At 42.0% G+C, this 20,494-nt stretch overlaps 2 protein-coding genes across 11 annotated transcripts in view; one reads left to right on the forward strand and one right to left on the reverse strand.

Annotated features, from left to right (window-relative positions):
* BRAP (BRCA1 associated protein) overlaps positions 1–19,580 on the reverse strand; it is a 38,181-nt gene extending 18,601 nt beyond the window's left edge. For 7 of the 8 annotated variants that reach the window (XM_023762693.1, XM_023762696.1, XM_023762692.1 and 4 more), the window contains exons 1-9: positions 19,352–19,580; positions 17,522–17,683; positions 16,170–16,368; positions 14,604–14,793; positions 8,388–8,501; positions 7,219–7,367; positions 4,587–4,662; positions 2,484–2,622; positions 1,749–1,858 (exon numbers count right to left, since the gene is read on the reverse strand). In XM_023762693.1, coding sequence (XP_023618461.1) covers positions 1,749–1,858; positions 2,484–2,622; positions 4,587–4,662; positions 7,219–7,367; positions 8,388–8,501; positions 14,604–14,793; positions 16,170–16,368; positions 17,522–17,683; positions 19,352–19,433 — 1,221 coding nt within the window. In that variant the 5' untranslated portion in view covers positions 19,434–19,580. Of the gene's footprint in view, positions 1–1,748; positions 1,859–2,483; positions 2,623–4,586; positions 4,663–7,218; positions 7,368–8,387; positions 8,502–14,603; positions 14,794–16,169; positions 16,369–17,521; positions 17,684–18,061; positions 18,241–19,351 lie in introns of all 8 variants that reach the window. The other variant, XM_023762695.1, reaches the window with a different exon arrangement.
* The window catches only part of ACAD10 (acyl-CoA dehydrogenase family member 10), a 35,059-nt gene continuing 34,142 nt past the window's right edge, over positions 19,578–20,494 (forward strand). For all 3 annotated transcript variants that reach the window (XR_002831710.1, XM_006099032.3, XM_014464601.2), the window contains exon 1: positions 19,578–19,741. Coding sequence is in view for 2 of the 3 variants with exons in the window: in XM_006099032.3 (XP_006099094.1) it covers positions 19,644–19,741 (98 nt within the window). In the remaining variant the exon portion in view is untranslated. The remainder of the gene's footprint in view (positions 19,742–20,494) is intronic.

The following is a 20,494-nucleotide window of genomic DNA, read 5'->3' on the forward strand; positions in this document are numbered from 1 at the left end:
GTCAAGGGCACATGCCTGGGTTGTGGGCTCGATCCCCAGTAGGGGGCGTGCAGGAGGCAGCCAATCAATGATTCTCTCTCATCACTGCTGTTTCTCTCTCCCATTCCCTTCCTCTCTGAAATCAATAAAAATGTATTTTAAAAAAGAACCTCATGGTTTTTAAATCAAAGGGTAACTCAAATCAGGTTATCCATCTACCCTGTACCTCCCAGCCTTGGGTTACGTGCCCCCTTTCTCAGTTCCCACAGCACTATGCCTATCAATAGCACTTATAACACTAGCACTTAATTACTGGTTTATCTGCCTGTCTTCCACAACTGGCCTCTTTGAAAGCAAGGGTTCTATCTTTATTTCTATATCCTCAGTGCCTGGCACATGCTGGATGTTAAGAAACATTTGCTGCCTGATTACATGGATGAATGAACAGTGCTGTGTAACTGCGGGGAAAGGATAGATGGCTTCTGACAGTAGGACATAGTAGGACTTCTGAAAGAAAGAGATTTGAGAGGGCTCTTAACAGACAGGAAGAGGAGATAAAGAGAGAGGTATGGTTCCAGAGAACTACTGGACCTTGATGTGAGCTGTGATGTATATGTCTCTTCAGAGATGAAGAAGTACCAATAAGGCAGGGGTGTAGGGTGTGGAGAGTTGGGGTCTATGGAAGGCTCTGGGTTATCACATTGAGAATGTGGGCCAAGGGTTGGTCAGATCACACCTGCATTTTGGAAAGACTATTCTAGGAGACTAGCAGAGATCTAACCACATTCTAGAGAAGAGACTGAAAGTGCAACAGAGGGAAAGGACAATCAGGAGAATATGCGTGTGTGTCACTAGAATGTACACTCCATGAGGGCAGGGAGTTTGTTTAATGCCACATTCCCACCACCAGGAGGACTGGCTGACAGACAGCAACCCTCAATGAATATTCATTGAATGACATACTATTATTAACTATTACGGAAGGGTTACTCATTCTAAAAACTTAATGTAAAAGATGTGAACTACTGTGATATATCAATATAATATTTTTTCAATATAATTTATTAACGGTAACAACATAAGCCTTATTTTAGGCCATTATACTGATCTATCAGACCTTAAAAGTCTGGAAATGAGCAAGTTTTTAAATGTCCATTTCCTCCCAAGGTTAAGATATTTGTTTTTAAAACAATTATTTTTTAATTTATATAAAATAGGACTTGTGTTAAACTTCTTCATTAACATTAAATGCACATGACATCAATTTTACAGTAGACGGGATTTACTGGTATGGAGAAAACACAGACTGTGCTAATTTTGTTGTTTCTTCAAATATATGAGTACCCAAAAATGGCTTTATGTATATAGGCATCAAATTCATAAAATGCCAGCCAATATATAGGGAAAAGCTCCCTGGAAAGATACTACTGAGGTTTCCTCATTCCAACCAAGTCTGCTCAATTTACAACTGTTACTATAATGCCAACAGAAAGATTCTTAACTTCCAGTTTTAGAGCAGCTACAGAGGACAACCTTAATACTGAAACTTGAGACAACTCAGAATATCACATTGAAAATAAGGCACAGTGAAACTTAGACTTTCAAGGAAGAAAACCAGAATAAAAATATTCTAATAATCATTTATAGCAGTAATAGAACTTTTTAAAAAAAGTTGACATGCAGAGTAAATGGCAAAATTAAAAATCTAAAACACCTTTCAAGTTAGAATAGTAAAAAGCTATTTAGTAATTACTAATAACTTATCTTACCTCTAACTGCAAGGCATCTATTTTCTCTTCTTGGCAAGTATCACCCTCACATTCATACTGTACTATTTTTCCATCTGTTTTACTTGCAACCAGTCGATGGACATAATTATCTAAAGAAAAGAATGAGTCAACCAAGGTATATTTCTCTCAGAATGAAAAGGGTCTCCCATACTATTTTAACTGACATTTTTGTTTTCACAGATCTAAATTGCAGTATTTCTTTAAAAGTGAGCTATCCCTAAAAATAATAAAATAATAAAATAAATAAATAAATAATAATAAAAATAAAAGTGAGCTAGCCCTAGTGGATAGAGCATCAGCCTGCGAACTGAAGGTTCCCAGGTTCGATTCTGGTCAAGGGCACATGCCCGGGTGGCGGGTTCAATCCCCAGTGGGAGGCGTGCAGGAGGCAGCTGATCAATGATTCTCTCATCCTTGATGTTTCTATCTCTCTCTCCCTCTCCCTTCCTCTCTGAAATCAATAAAAAAATATATTTTTTTTAAAAGTGAGCTAAAGCATTTGAATTTAAAAAAGAGTGAAAGGCAAGAGTGGAAATATTAAGGTGCAAATATTAATTTCTTTATAAGGTGCAACTCAAACCAGTCATAGGAAATAGTGCCCTATAGGGCTTGAGTTTGCCACAGCTGTCAGAAAGGTTTCAAGCTGTGAGAGATTCTGACAGAGAAGTTTTCATACAGAATGAACCCAAATTCGAGAATGAGAGTGGTGTTCACCTCCAGCATAGTCCCAGACTCGATGGTTGGTGAGCTGCATGGCATACGTGTGCTGGGTTTCCTCAAAGTGCTTATAAGCATGTCGACTTACATATCGTCCACATCCTATGTGGCCACATATTAAGCAAATCCAAAGGTTCTGCCAAGAAAAAGGTATGATTTTAATTATATAAAAATACATGACAGATAATCTCTTTGCTGTTAGAAGCTTCATTTTGTAGAAGTAAAAGTACTGGTACTTTGTTACAGCAATCTGAACAGAGTAAGACACCAGCCATTCTAACTTCTTCCACTGTCATCCCTGAGTCTAAGCCCCCATGATCGCTGGCCTGGACTATTCCTGCCCATCTACATTTTGTCCTCCACATTGTAACCAGAGTGAACTTTAAAAATAAATCCATCAGCCCTAACCGCTTTGGCTCAGTGGAGAGAGCGTCAGCCTGCGGACTGAAGGGTCCCAGGTTCGATTCCGGTCAAGGGCATGTACCTTGGCTGGGGGCACATCCCCAGTAGGGAGTTTGTAGAAGGCAGCTGATGGATATTTCTCTCTCATCGATGTTCCTAACTCTCTATCCCTCTCCCTTCCTCTATGTAAAAAGTCAATAAAATATATCAAAAAAATAAAATAAATAAATAAATCCATCAGATAGTTTGTCCTAGCTCTGCTATATCCAAGCATCTGGGATGATGTCATGAAATCTCTGTGGGCCTCAGTTCCCTTATCTGTAAAATAGGGATGGTAATGGCATCGATCTCATAGGCTTGTTAAATGATTGAGTGCATAGCTGTAAAGCACGTAGAGCAGTCCAAGGACATAGTCAGCGCTGTGTTTGAACTTTTCAAATACAGTAACTGAAACTCCCTTTCCTTCTCAGTACACTTAAAACTCCAGACTCCGCCAGAACCGGTTTGGCTCAGTGGATAGAGAGTCGGCCTGCGGACTCAAGGGTCCCGGGTTCGACTCCGGTCAAGGGCATGTACCTTGGTTGCAGGCACATCCCCAGTGGGGGGCGTGCAGGAGGCAGCTGATCGATGTTTCTCATAGATGTTTCTGGCTCTCTATCCCTCTCCCTTCCTCTCTGTAAAAAATCAGTAAAATATATAAAAAACAAAACAAAAACCTCCAGACTCCTTACCTTGAGTCTCTAAGGCTCTACTCTACATCAAGCATGTCAAACTTGCGGCCCACAACGAATATTTTTGCAGCCCAGCCAATATAACGGTATGGAAGAAACATTTTAATAAAAATTTCGTAACTTAATTTTTACAATATCCTGTTATACATAATTATTAATAACGAACTACAACGTTCACTAATGACTGATTACTATAATTGTGTTGCATTCATTTCCCTTACATGCCTACGTGCAGGTGCACCATTTCTCTCTACTAATACTAGCAGCGAATATTTTAGCAGCCGATGGCCACATCATTAGTCTTGTACTGTCTTGTTTGGTGTGCACAACAGGAAATATTTCGCTTTTGGAAAACAAGAAAAATAGGTTTATTTGTGTTACGCTTATTAATCTGTGCAGTTATTCAGTGTCTGGTAAGTTAATGTTCAAGAAAAAATATTTTTATTAAAATGTTCTATTATTTTATGTTAACAATTACTCATTTATTTCAGCCCTTTGTCTTCAGCATGTCTCTATCGAAATAAACCTATGTTTCTATGAAAAAATAAAATAAAATAAAAATACATGACCTGCCCGACTCATGGTAGGAAGGGGCTGACACAGAATAAGATTTAGAGTTGTTTCTATAGGAGCTTTGAATAAATATATATTTAAAATCCAAAAGTAAGGATGCTTTTTATGGGTCAATCATTTTCTTATTCTGACTTTAATGGAACTCCATGCAAATAGCAAGGAAAAATTCATAACTTATCAATAAAAGTATAGGCTTTTTCAAAGAACAAAAAATAAAACCATAAAGTATTTTGCTTAGGTGTCAAATAGTTTTTATAGTTATATTTCTTGCCTGACACTAGACAAAAAGAAAAAAAATCAGTCTCACAAAAGTATTTCAAGCCTCGCAAGGCAGAAAAAAATCCCAGACAATTAAAGCGGTGTTCATTATTCGTTCCCACCATGCATTACTTACTTCCTGAACACCACATTCAAAACACTTATTTTCTTCTACTGGCTCTGGAGTTTGACAGTACCGGCAAACAGGGCACCTATCCAAGACACCAAAAGATAATGACAGATTAAATAGAAAACAGCTGTTATACAACCCAACAGTAAAAAACTGAATTTTAAATACTCCTTCTCTAATATCTTTTATCATAACTAAAAATAACACTCAAAATATACTTCTGAGCTATTTGCAAACAAAATGAAAACAAAACAAAACCTTGATAAAGCAGAGGAAAGGGAGAAATCTTCATCTGCCTCATACCTTTTCCCACTTTCCTGTCTAAAGCTTACATAATCAAAGGATTACATAATGGGCTAGAATTAGGGACTTGAGACAAGTTATTAATTTTTTCATGTCTAGGTACCCATAAGGTATTTTTACTTTAAATAATCTACCTTATACCCACTTCAAAAAGTTTAAATTATTTAAAATGAATCCAGTCCTCTCAAGGTTGTTCCTAAGGGTTGAAACTAAACTCTAGTAAATTTCACCAAATTAAAAATAAAGTAAGTCAATGTACTTCCTGAAATACACATGACACTTTCATATATAAGGAACATCATGTGGAAGAAGATACCAGCGCTCTGTGAGTACTCAAGTTTCAATTTACAAAATGCAATAAAAACAGCAGTGAAGTCCTAGCTGGTTTGGCTCAATGAATAGAGCGTCGACCTGTGGACTGAAAGGTCCCAGGTTTGACTCTGGTCAAGGGCACGTGCCTGGGTTGCAGGCTTGATTCCCATTGTGGGGTGTACAGGAGGCAGCTGATCAATGATTCTCTCTTATTATTGATGTTTCTATCTCTCTCTCCCTCTTCCTTCCTCTCTGAAGTCAATAAAAATATATTTTAAAAAACAAACAAAAAACGACATTGAAGCCAAACTCATAGATACATAGAGTAGAAAGATGGTAACCAGGGCCCAGGGGATAGGAAAATAGGAAGATGTCAAGGGATACAAAGTTTCAGTTATGTAAGATGAGTAAGTTCGTAGAATTGGTGCACATTAATGTGACTACAGTTAATATTATACTGTGTACTTGAAATCTGCTAAGAGGGTAGATCTTGGGTGTTCTTACCACACACACACAAAAAAAAAGGAAAAAGGGAAATGGTAAAAGTATGAGTGATGGATTATGTTAACTGGCTTGGTTGTGGTGAATATTTAATATTTCACAATGTATACGTAGACTGGGTCATCAAGTCATACATCTTAAATATATAATTTGACTGTCAATTATACTTCAATAAAATTGAAAAAAGGGACACTGAAAATATCCATTAACCCTTTTCAATTATACTTAAGACAAAGTAACTGAGTTAAGTACTAGCCATTAATATTTTTGTCAGATGGGCAAAGATGATACAAAGTGAATTATTGTTGAGGCTAACTGAATTGGCACAAGAAGAGAGAATGCTCAAGAAACAACTAGTATCAGTTTGTTACCCAACTGCATAAATAAAACCAACAAAAGGAAATCAGCAGGAAGAACACAGAGTTCTTGTCACAGAAAAAGAGTCTTTGTTGCCCTAGCTGGTTTGGCTCAGTGGATAGAGCATCAGCCTGTGGACTGAAGGGTTCCAGGGTCGATTCTGGTCAAGGATACATGCCCAGGTTGTGTGCTTGATCCCCAGTAGGGGGCATGCAGGAGGCAGCCAATCAATGATTCTCTCTCATCATTGATGTTTCTATCTCTCTCCCTCCCCCTCCCACCTCCCCCTCCCAGAAATCAATAAAAATATATATAAAAAAGAAAAGTCTGTGTTCCTAAGAGAAAGCTAAAGGATCCAGTCTGTCTCTTTCTTCAGTATCAACAGAAAAGACAAAAGACAACTTGAAGAAATAACGAAATGGCAGCTGGTAAGCAGCAGGCGTCTTGTCAAAGCTAGAAACTAGCCCTCTGCCATCCCTGTGGTCTGTGTGGCAGCTGTAGTAGTGGTTGGATAAGAAAACAACAAACTAATTCTGAAATCTAAGTGTCAGAACGGCCTTTGTGAACTGTAAGTATGACCCTGAGAATGAAAAGGAAAAAGGGAGCCCAGCCTGAGTGGCTCAGTGGTTGAGCGTTGACACATGAACCAGGAGCTCACGGTTCAATTCCCAGTCAGGGCACAAGCCCAGTTTCAGGCTTGATTCCCATTAGGGGATGTGCGGAGGCAGCCAATCAATAATTCTCTCTTATCACTGATGTTTCAATCTCTCTCTCCCTCTTCCTTCTCTGAAATCAATAAAAACATATATATTTTTTAAAGCCATGCCGAAACCGGTTTGGCTCAGTGGATAGAGCGTCGGCCTGCGGACTGAAGGGTCCCGGGTTCGATTCCGGTCAAGGGCATGTACCTGGGTTGCGGGCACATCCCCAGTGGGAGATGTGTGGGAGGCAGCTGATCGATGTTTCTCTCTCATCGATGTTTCTAACTCTCTATCTCTCTCCCTTCCTCTCTGTAAAAAATCAATAAAATATATTTAAAAAAAAAAGAATATTAATAAAGTCAAATAGTTGGACTGGTTCACTTTTGGTGGTGGCTATTTTAATTCTGGGAAAGGGTAAGAGTGGGCTTTAATAGGTTGGGAGATGAGCTCGCTCCTGTACTCACGTCGTGTCGTCCCAGCGCTGCAAACACTGGCTGTGGAAGCTGTGGTTACATAACGTGGTGAGGATGCCATTCACAGACTCATCCATGCGCTCCAGACACACCGTGCACTTGGGGAGCTCGGTCAGATCCATCACAGGGAGACTGGCACCCTAGAGTGAAACACCTCACATAAGCCTCACTCTTCATCCACCAGTTCTAATTTTTTAAAACAACAGTTTTCCTATTGCCTTTTGACTCCTGGAAGGATATTCTCAACATTATTGCTCTGTGCAAATAATTTAAAATTTTTATTCAAGCAACAAATACTGATTGAGCGCCTCTGATCTTCCCAGCACTGTGCTAGGCACTGGGGATACAGAGGAGAACAAAGCAGACAAAGATCCCTGCCCTCACAGAGCTGACATTCTAGGAAGGGAGACTGCCTCCAAAACCTTAAAACAGAGAATCTAAAATGTCAACAGACTCCTAACTCTAAGTGTAAAGGTCTATTATTGTAACAGAATACAAATGAAGAAAAGCAGCAGAGTCTGGCTGGCAGGTGTGAGCGTCAACCTATGAACCAGGAAGTCACAGTTTAATTCAGGTCAGGACACATGCCCAGGTAGCCGGCTCCATCCCCAGTAGGGGGTGTGCAGGAGGCAGCCAATCAATGATTCTCTCATCATTGATGTTTCTCTCTATCCTTCTCCCTTCCTCTCTAAAATAAATAAAAACATAAAAAATAAATTAGGATGGGGATTAAGGGTTGATATTTAAAATAAAAACACTTCTTTTAGGCTCTAGGCAATGTTTCATTGATCTAGAATAGATGAACCTAATTTTCAATGATATAGATAATATCCTTTTATTTATTTTTTTACATTTTTGGACAATTTTTAAAACGGACATAAAATTCACCAAAGTATACAATTCAGTGAGTGTTTTTTGTTTTGTTTTTTCGTTATTCACAAGTTTGAGCAACCATCACCACAACCTAATTCTAGAACATTTCTATCATCTTGAAAAGAAACGTTTTCATCAGCAGTTACTCTCCTCTTACCCTGACCTCTGGCAATCATTAATCTACTTTCTGTCTCTATGGATTGGCCTATTTTGGACATTTCCGTAGATGTCTTACTGTTTATACCATTCTGATATGTATATCAAATATAAGGATTATTTATACTTACATCTTCAGATTTCAGTACTTCGGCCCTTTCCACATAGACCAGCTGGCAAACATCATCTTCTATTGAGTTGAACTGGCGGCCATTGCATGCCATATAAAAACTATCTGCATCAGCCTAGGTACACCAATGGGGAAAAGGAAAAAATTGAGAGCCTGAAAACGCGCTTTATATTCAAGATGCATAGCTTCAATTATTCTCTTCATTGTCTTTTAAAACTTATACTTGAGAGAGAGAGAAATCAACGGCCAAAAGTAACATCTACAGAAGCAGGAAGCCGGTTCATAGGCTAATCGAACTCTGCAGCTCAATATCCTACATCTCTACAATGTTTCCTGACACATGATAGTTTTACTGGAACAAGAAACAGCTACTAATGTGTAATAAGCTGACAGCTAGTATAATTTTATTATTCGACCAGCAATGGTCAATACTTCCCTTGATAGCAGTATTTTTTTCTCCTCTAGTCAGCACTTTCATAGCAGCTAAAAGCAAAACACTTATTTTTGCAAAGCTTGGAACCAAATCCTAATGGAAGACTGTTAGGGAATAGTCATTTTCAAAATATGTCAGCATCTATGTTCAAAAAAATAAAGGACATGTGGAACTGGAATGAAAAGCTAAGATCTCTTCAATAAACCAAGTAATAATGATACATGATAAGGATCCCATATGGAAATTTAAGCAACCCAGTGTGTAATACCAAAAGCAAAGCTCTTGGCTAAAATCAAGATGAATGAGCCTTTGAAATACTAAGCCTCCTTCCCTTGGAGTGATAGATAGATGGAATTAGAAGAAAAAGTCCCTTGCAAAGGCATAAGTGCATTTGTGAATATGGACACAAGTAAATCAAACCTAGACTAGCCTTAGTAGAAAGTAACAAAGAGATGATTTCAGTTTTTAAACTCAGTAATTTTTAGAGGCAGCTAGAGGCCAAGGCTTGTCTGGGTTTCACTCCCACACGGCCATTAGCCCAAACATAGGAAGTTGTGTGCTTTGGCCCTATCAATGTAGACAGGCTGCTTGTGGGGAGGAAGGGTATCTGCAAAAGGAAATGCCACATTGTTAACATCTAAGAAGAGATTCAAGTCTGTAGCAGGCAAAAATTGTCCTGCAGGTCTACCTTCATGGGGTTCTGAATCTTTAACAGCAAAAGCTTACAATAAGCTTTTCACAGCTTTAAATGTCATTCTAATGATGTAATCAAGTGTGGATTCTTATTTATGCTTTCTTAATATGAGCAAGGGAGCTAAACAGCTGAGAAAGGACAACCAATTCTGAACAGTTATATTTAGGTGGGGGGTAGGGAGGTTTTCTTTCAGGAAACAACCTAGTGCACTGACTACAATTCATTTTAACGTCAAAATGTTAAAATGTTCTTGGATAATACATTTTCTTTAATACTAAGAAGAGGCAATCTAATGGCTTCCCCCATTCTTTAAGAGTAATGACTTCTTCCTGAAATGTTTACAGATGAGGAAGCAGTACAGTGAGCAAATGGATTCATGTTCTGAGGAAAGTGACGGGCTGGGAATGAGGGCCACTGGTCAGCTCTTCAGGGTCCCAAGCACCAGGAGCTGCACCAGCTGAATGAGGAAAGGAAGACCCCTCTTTGGGCCTCCAGCTCTGTAAATGCTCACTAAGCGACTATGCCTCCTCAGAGGAAGGAACAAGGTTTGTGTGACACAGGGCATGTGATGAATTCTATTCAGCACCAGATAAATGAATCCTTTCTGGAGGGAGTTGTTTATACCGAAGAAATGTATTTTTTGAACACACTGATCTCTTCTTTAAAATCTTGGTATTGGAAATGTAGCTTCACTTTTTCAAATATTTACTGAGTACCTAGCATATGTCAGGCACTGTGCTATGTACTAGGACAAGAGTAGAAAACAAAATACACATGGTTCCCACTTCAACCCACCACTGAAGTGCACAAAAGCATGAAGCTAACTGCAAAATTCGCAAAATAAACAACTCTTTTATTTAAAATGTTTGCACTGTATAGAGCCGAAAATTTAAAGAAACCAGCTTTTGTTTTTTCCCTAGTCTTTGTTCCTACTGTTCCTGTCTCAGGATAAATTTGAGAAAAAGAAAAATCCATCATGATCAAGGTTCCTTTATTATCATGATGGTCACTATAGTATTGAGAACGTATTTTTACTTCTCAAAAGAGGGGTCTTGCTGGGCCACGGTTGCTCAGTGGTTAAGTGTAGACCCATGAACCACGAAGTCACGGTTGGATTCCCCATCAGGGCACCTGCCCGGGTTGTGGGCTTGATCCCCAGTCGGAAGGCAGACGATCAATGATTTTCATCACTGATGTTTCTATCTCTCTCTCCCTTTCCCTTCCTCTCTGAATTCAATAAAATATACTTAAAAAAAAGAGGGGTCTTCAAGGTTGCCCTAAGCATGCAAGTGAAAACGAGCCAACATACACTATCCTCTCAAAAGTTTTGTTCCCAAGAAATATGAAATTGAACCTCCTGCTTTCCTGTGTCCTGATGAATTACAAATTCTTTAACTAAAGACTAAATTTCCTAAAGGTCACAGTCAACTTTGTGAGCCCATCCTATATAATAAAAGGCTAATATGCAAACAGACCAAACGGCAGAATGACTGGTCGCTATGAAGTGCACTGACTCACAGGGGGCAGATGCTCAACGCAGGAGCTGCCTCCTGGTGGTGAGTGCACCAGAAGCCGGGCTCGTGGCTGGTGAGCACAGTGGCGGTGGCAGGAGCCTCTCCCGTCTCCATGGCAGGGTTAGGGATGTCTGACTGCAGCCTAAGCCATCAGTCAGATATCCCCCAAGGGCTCCTGGAGTGCGAGAGGGCACAGGCCAGGCTGAGGGACACCCCCCCGCGAAGTGCACAAATTTTGTGCAACAGGTCTCTAGTCTCTTTATAATACCTCCAGCATAAAGCCGAGGCCAAAAGAAATTCATGAGGTTATAAAAGATATAGAGAAGGTCCATTATTTTTTTCTTTTTAATTATTTTTTATTGATTTCAGAGAGGAAAGAAGAGGGAGAGAGAGATAGAAACATCAATGATGAGACAGAATCATAGATTGGCTGCCTCCTGCACGCTCCCCACTGGGGATTGAGCCCACAACCCAGGCATGTGCCCTTGACCAGAATCGAACCCGGGACCCTTCAGTCCACAGGCCAATACTCTATCCACTGAGCCAAACTGGCTAGGGCGGTCCATTATTTCTTAATAAAAATTCTCTGGTGAGAAAAAGGAGTAAGAATATAGCCCGGCCGGTGTGGTTTAGTGGTTGAGTGTGGACCTATGAACCAGGAGGTCATGGTTCAATTCCTGATCAGGGCACATGCCCGGGTCACAGACTCAATCCTCAATGGGGGCATGCAGGAGGCAGCCAATCGATGATTCTCATCATTGATGTTTCTATCTCTCTTTTTCTCTTCCTTCCTCTCTGAAATCAATAAAAACATATTTTTTAAAAAATATTTTTTTTTTTATTTTTTACAGAGAGGAAGGGAGAGGGATAGAGAGTTAGAAACAGCGATGAGAGAGAAACATCAATCAGCTGTCTCCTGCAAACTCCCCACTGAGGATGTGCCCGCAACCAAGGTACATGCCGTTGACCAGAATCGAACTGGGGACCCTCGAGTCTGCAGGCCCATGCTCTATCCACTGAGCCAAACCGGTTAGGGCAAAACATATTTAAAAAAAAAAAAATATATATATATAGATAGATAGATAGATAGATAGTTAGCTGCCCAGGCTATGGAGTCAGGCTGCCTGGGCTTCAATTCCCAACTCTGACAACTATTAGCTGTGTAGCTTTGGGCAAGGGACTTATTCACCCTTGTTCCCACAATTACATAAATAACATAACAACATCTACTTCATGGCATTATTGAGAGGACTCAAGGAGCATGAAAAGCACTTAGCACAGGCCTGGCATCTATCTAAGCAAGTGTTCAACATGTGGTAACTATTGAGTCTATTATTTTCATTAGGGCCCAATATTAATTTAATAACATCAAGTCTTATACTAGGAGGGTGTTTGTAGGCCTTAGAAAGTCCCTGATAGGATGAGCCTCTGACCCTAAGATCCAGCATTAACGATAATACAACTCATGACACCAAAGTCAAGGGTTCCGTCCCCATGGGGAAGAGCATGCAGTAAGCTGTTTCAAAGTTTTAGAAAACATTCATCAACTTGAGCAACCTGCACTTGATCAAAAGACAGAGGTAGAGAGCCAGTGCGTGAGTACAAAGAAAACGTATTAACAGTAATAGCAAATTCCCACAGCATTATCTGCACACTATGAAGCACTTGTTACAGGAAAATTGGTGGGTTTATTAGACTTCAGACAAACAAATCTAGTATGTTCTTAAACATTTTCTCCAATCTGTTTCTGTGATTTTTCCTTTTTCTGATCGGCTTTGTTAAGTAGAAGCAGTAACTAAATTACTGCCATTACACAATTTCTTGCAGGCAGTGACTGTCTCCCCTTTCCCACACTTTCATACCACTCCTTATGGTAAGAGGGGTACACCCTAGGGCAGTGATAGCAAACCTATGACATGCGAACTCATTTTTTTGGTTGATTTTCTTTGTTAAATGGCATTTAAATATAAAAATAAATATCAAAAATATAAGTCTTTGTTTTACTATGGTTGCAAATATCAAAAAATTTCTATATGTGACACGGCACCAGAGTTAAGTTAGGGTTTTTCAAAATGCTGACACGCCGAGCTCAAAAGGTTTGCCATCACTGCCCTAGGGATTAAAAGTGAGGGGTCAGTCCTCAGCTCAGTCACTTACATCTAGCTATGTAACCCTGGGCAAATTCCCAACCTCTCTCAGCTGCTAATTTCCTCATTTTGTAAAACAAAGATAACAACAGTACTTACTACCTCACAGGGTTTTAGTGAGGATGAAATGAGATAACTCACATTAAGCATTTAGCACTGTGAATGGTACAGAACAAGTAGTTTATATTATCTTTACCAGGTTTAAAAGGTTTAACATACCACTTGCCCATTTATTGCAAAACCCTTCAGTGACCTCGGGTCTCTTGACAATGAAAGCAGTTGTTTAAGTGCTTTTCCATTCTCAACTTGTAGGACAGTTGAAACATTTCTTTTGAATGTCTCGTTCAATGATAGGGTGCTTTGGAAGGTTAAAGATAACAATTGTGCACCCTCTTGTACACAGAACTCCATTCTAAGTGTTCTCTTTCTGTGGGCCATGGAACATATAACTCACTTCTCTTAACTTCCTTCCCATGAACAATGAATGGCTGCTACTGCTGTCAACATTGGATTTTCTATAACGAAGAAGGAAATGCCTAGTGGATCTTGTGTCATGGGCTCCTTTTCACCCACCAATCTCAGTGACCAGTCAGAGACAAAGGCAAATGACCCTACAGGAACACCCATCTTTGCCAATCTGCAAATGAGGTGAGACTGAAGTAATTTTTGACAAAGCCGCATTTCAAAACTAATGAAGAGACAAATATAAGAGGCTATTAAAAAAACCACACAGATTGAAACCTACAGATAAGGTAGCTCTTTAATAACCTGTATAACACCTAAAGCTTACCTCATTTTTATATGCATAAAGAAATATGCATACTCCCAAGAATATCTTTCTAACATCTTTAGAACTGAGACAGGTAAAGTATGAGTTATAATGCACAAGTGCTTTTAAAAACTGAAAATATCACCACTCTTTCAGTGTTTGTTTCTCTATTCTCTATTTCCAATCAGAATTCTAGAGCATCTTTAATACGTCAAGGAATGTCACAAAAATCCCTCGTCACTAAAATTTTAAAAAAGAGAGAGAGAGATCTTATTTTCTAAAATGTGCCAAAGAAGGTCTTTTAAAAAGAGCATGAAAGAAGCAGGGGCAAAAGTGTTATAATGGCAAATTAATAATTGCTGTCAACTTTTAAAAGTTTGGAAACTATTGTTCTACTGAAATAGTTACTATTGGATAAAAAAAAAAAAAACAAAAAACCCTAGATTTCATACCAAATCTGATTTATAACAAAGTATGGGTATGAATTAGAAAATTCAGTGTCTGCTAATTAATTTAGAAGTAATTCTAGAATTACAATACCCTAGAAGATAAGTTATGAATCTTAAGTGCAAAATGCTGTAAACCACACACAGCTAGTATTATACAATTTCAAAAACACAGTTTCTGTGGCAAAGAGATTTTTAATATCTTAACTTTTACCTGTGCACTAAACTTTATCAGCACCATATATTGATTTGGAGTAGAGTCTCTGATGATTTTCATTTGTTCAATTACTTCATTAAATGGGGCGACAAACTTCATAAGGTCATGACTGGTCATTGTAGCAGGGACTGTGAGAATACACAGCATGGCACTGCGCCTCACATCTTCTTTTAAGGAGGTCATCTTACTAATAAGACAATAATTAGACTGTCTTGAATAGACGTATAGTTAGTTCACACAACACTAATTAGACAACTTTTACGTCCAATAGGAAAAATAAAACATGTAATACTTCACATATCAATTAAACAGTTTATTATTTTATTTGAAAATCCATACTACATAGGTAAATGCAGAATTCCTTAAATATATCTGCCATGGAGTTTAAGGTAAGCTTCGTAATGTTCTACATTATACACACCAGTGAAATTTTTAATCTTTAGTTAAAAGCTTGTTATGGTTACAAATCTGCATTCGGCAAATTTGCAGTTTGTTGTTTTATTTTCGTTAGTTGTTCTTGTTTAGTTTTTTAAATAATAATCTCTCACCCAGCTGGCATGGCTCAGTGATTGAGCGTTGACCTATGAACCAGGAGGTTACGGGTTCTCCCAGTTAGGGCACCTGCCCTGGTTGCGGGCTCGATCCCCAGAGTGAGGCATGCAGGGGGCAACCAATCAATGATGCTCTCTCATCATATCTCTCTCCTTCCTCCTTTCTCTCTGAAATAAATAAAAATATATATTAAAAAATCTCTCATTGTGTAACTTGGAAGCACAATGCTAACTCTGGACTTCTCTTAAGGGTCTAGAAGATAAAAGAGCTCTAAATATAAGAAAGAGAATTCTGAACCATGAAGATGTGACTCTGAAGATTACAGAAAGTGTTGCTGGGTTGTACTAGCTGGAATGGGGGTGGGGAGGATTCTCCCTAGCCTTTCTGAAATGGTGCAAACTCACTTCAACAGCTGTGATTCCACATGGCTACCTGAATATTCTGAGTATTCACTATTTCCCTGTAGGAACTTAGCATCCGAGTTAGGATAAGGACAGCCTTTAAAGAAATCAATTACTAATTATCCCAGGAGTTGATGGCCCAGCTCATAGATTTAGGCAAACGCTTCCTTTCTGTTGGCCTCCTGCAAGCCTAATGCTTGGACCACAGAAAAGGGTAAAAAGAGGTGATGAAATTGCTACCCATTACCTGATTTCTTAGTTTCTTTCATAAAGATTTGGTGGGGATATGAGACTACTGTGATGTTATGGATCATTTGTAATTTTCCTTTGCTATCTTCTTTCCTTTCCCTTTACCAATCATCTTGCATGCCTACCTTCTCAGGAAATATTTTCCTAGGAAGGCTATTTACACGTTTCTTTTATAAGGAGAAGCTCTGACCCAATCTACAAGATCAACCAAATTAAAACATTTAAGAATTCTCTAACACACAATATATGAAAGTACTATGTTTTTGAAGCTTAAAATACACACTTCCCTTCAGGGTAAAAGATTTTTCTCCTCCCTAAAGCAAAAAATAGACCAACTCAAAAGGAAAAAGGTTTTTCTTACTTTGTCTTATATAGATGCATAATACCATGAACTATTTCAACTGATGGATTTCCACTGAAGAATGAAATCTGGTCTGGAAGCTGTTTGGATGGAGAATCGGGAGCAGTATTTACACTTTCTTTACTTTGATCTTTACTTTTCTGTGCAGTGGGGGATGCTTCTGAAGACTTTCTTTCTTCCATTGAAGCTTTCAGGTCATCTTTCACAAATCAAAAATTAGCAGATTATAAAATGATAGGAAATATGCTGCAGGATTCTACTTAGATTAAAATTTTGAGTCAGAATAATGAACTCTGACAGAGAAATTGTCATGTATTAAGAACTACATTCACAGAACAGCCATGTTTTGGGGGCATCTCAACTTGAAAGTGCTCTTTCCTCCATAAAAATCCCATTATCGCCCTCAAGGTGACTCTTACATCTATCTATCTATAATAATAAAAGGGTAATATGCTAATTAGACCGGATGTCCTTCCTGATGAAGCCGGGGCCGGAGGGAAGCAGCCCGGGTCCTGGGTGCCTGCTGGTGGCAAGAGGAGGGAAGATCAGGTCCCAGGTGCCAGAGGGAAGCCGGTGCCAGCAGCCGGGGAAGGAAGGCCTACTCTTGGACAAATTTTTGTGCATCGGACCTCTAGTATATATATAAAAGCCCAATATGCTAAGTGTCCGCCTGTTCGGTCAACCACTCGACCAGTCTCTATGATGCGCACTGACCACCAGGGGGCAGATGCTGACCAGGTTAGCTTGCTGCTGGGGTCCAGCCTGTCCCTGATCAGAACTGGGCGAGAGGGGCCAGACACGCCCTGGAGCCCTCCCACAGTCCCTCCCCAGCCTCTAAAATATTTCTCCTAATTAATTTCCTTTCGATGTGCATGAATTCGTGTACTGGGCCTCTAGTTTGTTGATATCATAATAAAACCAGGTGCCTTACATCATGCACTTTTAAATAGGACAAACATTCAGAGCTATTAAGTTTGAAAACCAACCCTACCAGTTGTAACCACCTCCATGCTGGAGATGTAGTATACACCCACTCATCCACTCCCCTGGCTGGAGTGAGCTGGCAGAGCAGGGAGAGACACAACATGCTTATTTGGATTCATTCATGATCTGCCACTGACCTAGGTGGTAAGTAGCTCTCCTCACCGAATAGAGTTGTCGACCCAGATTGTTAGGATTAATTTAGAAGAAATATTTGGGGAAGTTGAAATGTGCCTTGGCAATCTCATGTAAGGCACACAGTCAGTGAAAGATAAAAGTATGCTAAAAAGCATGGGCTCACTGACCAACATGTGTAAACAGGCAACCAGAGATTTACGTGACAAAGGAGTCTAGGGTTTTAGAAAGCATACCTGGGTTGGACTTCATGGTCTCAATGATCACGTCTGTCATTTCTCGACGGCCAAGATGCTGATGTATGATTGCTGCTTTCTCCCCTGGTGACTTCCCTTCTAAACAGGCTACAGCTGAAGCTAGTGTCTTCTCTTTGATCTCCTCATCGGACATTTCCCCGGCTACAGAACACATGAATGATTAATACCTGATAATAAAACAGGCTCTTTTCCACTCTTAATGTATCCACCGATAGGTTTCCCTTTTCTCTGCTGCTTTCCTGACGACGCCGTTGCAGTGTCCATCTCACTCACTTCTGGGGCTCCTGCAGTGCCCAGCAGACAGTCAGTCAACACCCAGTGCAATCAATTCAGAAACGCTGGGCTGTTCTAGGGAAATTATTCACTTCTAAAGAATTTAACGAGAGCAACCCCTTCAAGGAGGTTTGACAGTGATTATGCCCAGATGAACCAACCTTTTTGTAATACCTAGTAAAGCACAATTGTGTGCTGAACCCAAAATAAAGTACCAAATCATTATCATTAATAAAGAAAACTTACAAAAATTTTTAGGGGTAGCCTTCTTCAACACCCTGTATTGGAGCCATCTCCTGCCAATCTGTGATCACTGTCTTCAGTCAACGGAAAAGGAGTTTGGAGACGTCACTGAAATATCCTTACTATCAGGCCCATCAGGGCAGAGACCAGGCCTGTTGTGTCCACCGCTCACCCTACAGCACCTAGCACACATTTGAAGATTCCCTGAATAAACGACTACATGCATCAATGACTGAGCCATGCAGAAGGGACCATGTGGCTAGTGCAGGTTTGGTGGACTTTCAGAACCCAGAGATCATTTTTAACCTTTAAAGATGGCTCCTCGCCCATAAAATAATACTCAATCTTTAAGTTGCAGCTCCAACATTCACATACTCAGGGAAGTCTCCCACTGATGCCACCCCTACCTGCCTCGGCCCCCCCCACCCCCCGCCCCAAACCAAACGGCGCCTCCTGCAATAGATTTCCAGACTGTTTCTTCTCCGCCTTCATAGTTGTGGTTCTCTATTTATTCTGTAATTAATTCACCCGTTTCCCCCGGGAACTATTGGTTCCATTACGGAGGGACCACGTCTGATTCTGCACACAAACTACAGCTCAGGAGACAGGGTGCGTTCGGTAAGCGTTTCGGGGTGGATGTTACTGTTAGGCAATGGTCTGAGGTCCAAGGAACGGCCACGGCCGCTCTCACAGCCTCGGGGGGTCCTGGGGCCGGTGAGGAAGGGCTCCGGGTCTCCGAGGTAGAACCCCAGTCTCCCGGATAAATCGCGGGCAAGTCACTTAATCACTGGGTTTTCCTTTCCCAGTCTGTGAACAGGGGCATCCGCCACTCTAACCGAACAGGGTTGTTACGACAAAATGCATACAGTCCGGTTGTGGGCCACAGGAAATGCACCAACGTTAATTACAGGGACTGCCAGTGTTACAAGGCGCCTCAATGAATAGTTTTTTCCAAAGAGGAACGATTTAATTAAACCAGGGACCGTCCGCGTCGCTGGGAATCCAGTCCCCGCCTTCACAAAGCCTAGAGGAAAGCGACTCATAAACTCGACTGTAACCGAGGGCGGGGCAGCGACGCGCCAGGTGTAAACAGAGTTCCCGTGGGCGGCGGCAGGAGGGAGGGTCGGGCAGGGCCTCCCCCCGGAGCCGCCTGGGAAGGCCCCCCACCCCTCAGCTTCTTCCTGAGGCAACAGCCCTCCCCGGGGCCCTCCCCAGGCCCGCACTTGGGGAGGACAAGTCCCCCCGGGGCCCAGGCGCCGGCGACGCGGGGGGCGGCGAGGCCGCGGCACTCACCCGCGGCGCTGAAGCCGAAGCCGGCGGGGACGGGCGAGTGTTCCGCGAGCTCCAGTCGGATGACAACCAGTGACACACTCATAGGGCAGGCGCTGGCCGGCGCGGGCCCCGGCGGGCTCAGGAGAGGCTGGGGGTCGAGCCGAGAGGCCGGGCGGCCCGAGGCAGGCAGCGCCGCCACCACCTCAGCGCCGCTGCCGCCGCCTCAGCGCAGCAGCTCCTCACACCACCCCCCGAGCCGCCACCACCGCCACTTCCGCCTCCCGGCCGCCGTCGCTGACCCGCAGGGTTACGCATGCGCGGGCCGGCGCGCGCCCCGATTGGCTGGGGTGGCAGCCGCGTGACCGGCGTGGCAGCTCGGAGCCGGAGCCCCCGGGACCGGATCTCGCTGAGGTTGGGAAGGGGGCACGGCGTGGGCACGGCGGGCACTCCCTCCCCCCACACGGGGCCGATGGGCGGGTTGGCGCCCAGGCCCACGTTCACCTACCCGACAGGCCTGGCCTTCAGCCCCCCTCAGCTGATGGCGCGCGGGCTCCCGCTCCGCGAGGTCCCCGAAGCGTCCGAGGACCCGCGGTCTGCGGAGAGCTCTTGCCCCTTCCTGCCCTGTTTGACCGCTAGCTCTAGCTTGAGGCAGGGTGGCTTTGTGTCGGCCGCACTTTCCGGACGGGTCCTGAGACTCAGGGGAGTCCAGCTCTCTGAGGGCCCGGGGGAGGAGCAGGGACTCGATCGCAGGGACGCCGGCCCTGTCCGGGGTAAGGCTGGCTGCGGATCTGGGTCCTGCTCCCCACCCCGTCACTTCACAAACGTTTGCGGAGAGCCGCGGGCACTGCTGGCATGGCGGGGATACATCCGTGAATAAGACAGACACCCAGCTCCTTTTCGAATGCAGTCGCCCTTGACCACTAGTTGTGTGACCTTGATCTAGGTTTTGCGTAAGATTGGAATAATACCCTCATTCAGCTGTGAAGGTTCAGCTGTGAAGGTGAAGTGAACAGAGCCTGTGGCTCTGTGTCCATCCGTTTTTCTGAGATTCAGCCTTCTTTCCAGTATGCCTGCAGCACATGGATAGATACTGAGAGCCACAATCGATGCGTATGGTGCATACATGACCAGATGCTATTCTGAGTATGCTATCATGTCTAGACA

Source organism: Myotis lucifugus, unplaced genomic scaffold, assembly GCF_000147115.1.
Source record: "Myotis lucifugus unplaced genomic scaffold, Myoluc2.0 scaffold_256, whole genome shotgun sequence".
Classification (NCBI taxonomy): Eukaryota; Metazoa; Chordata; class Mammalia; order Chiroptera; family Vespertilionidae; genus Myotis; species Myotis lucifugus.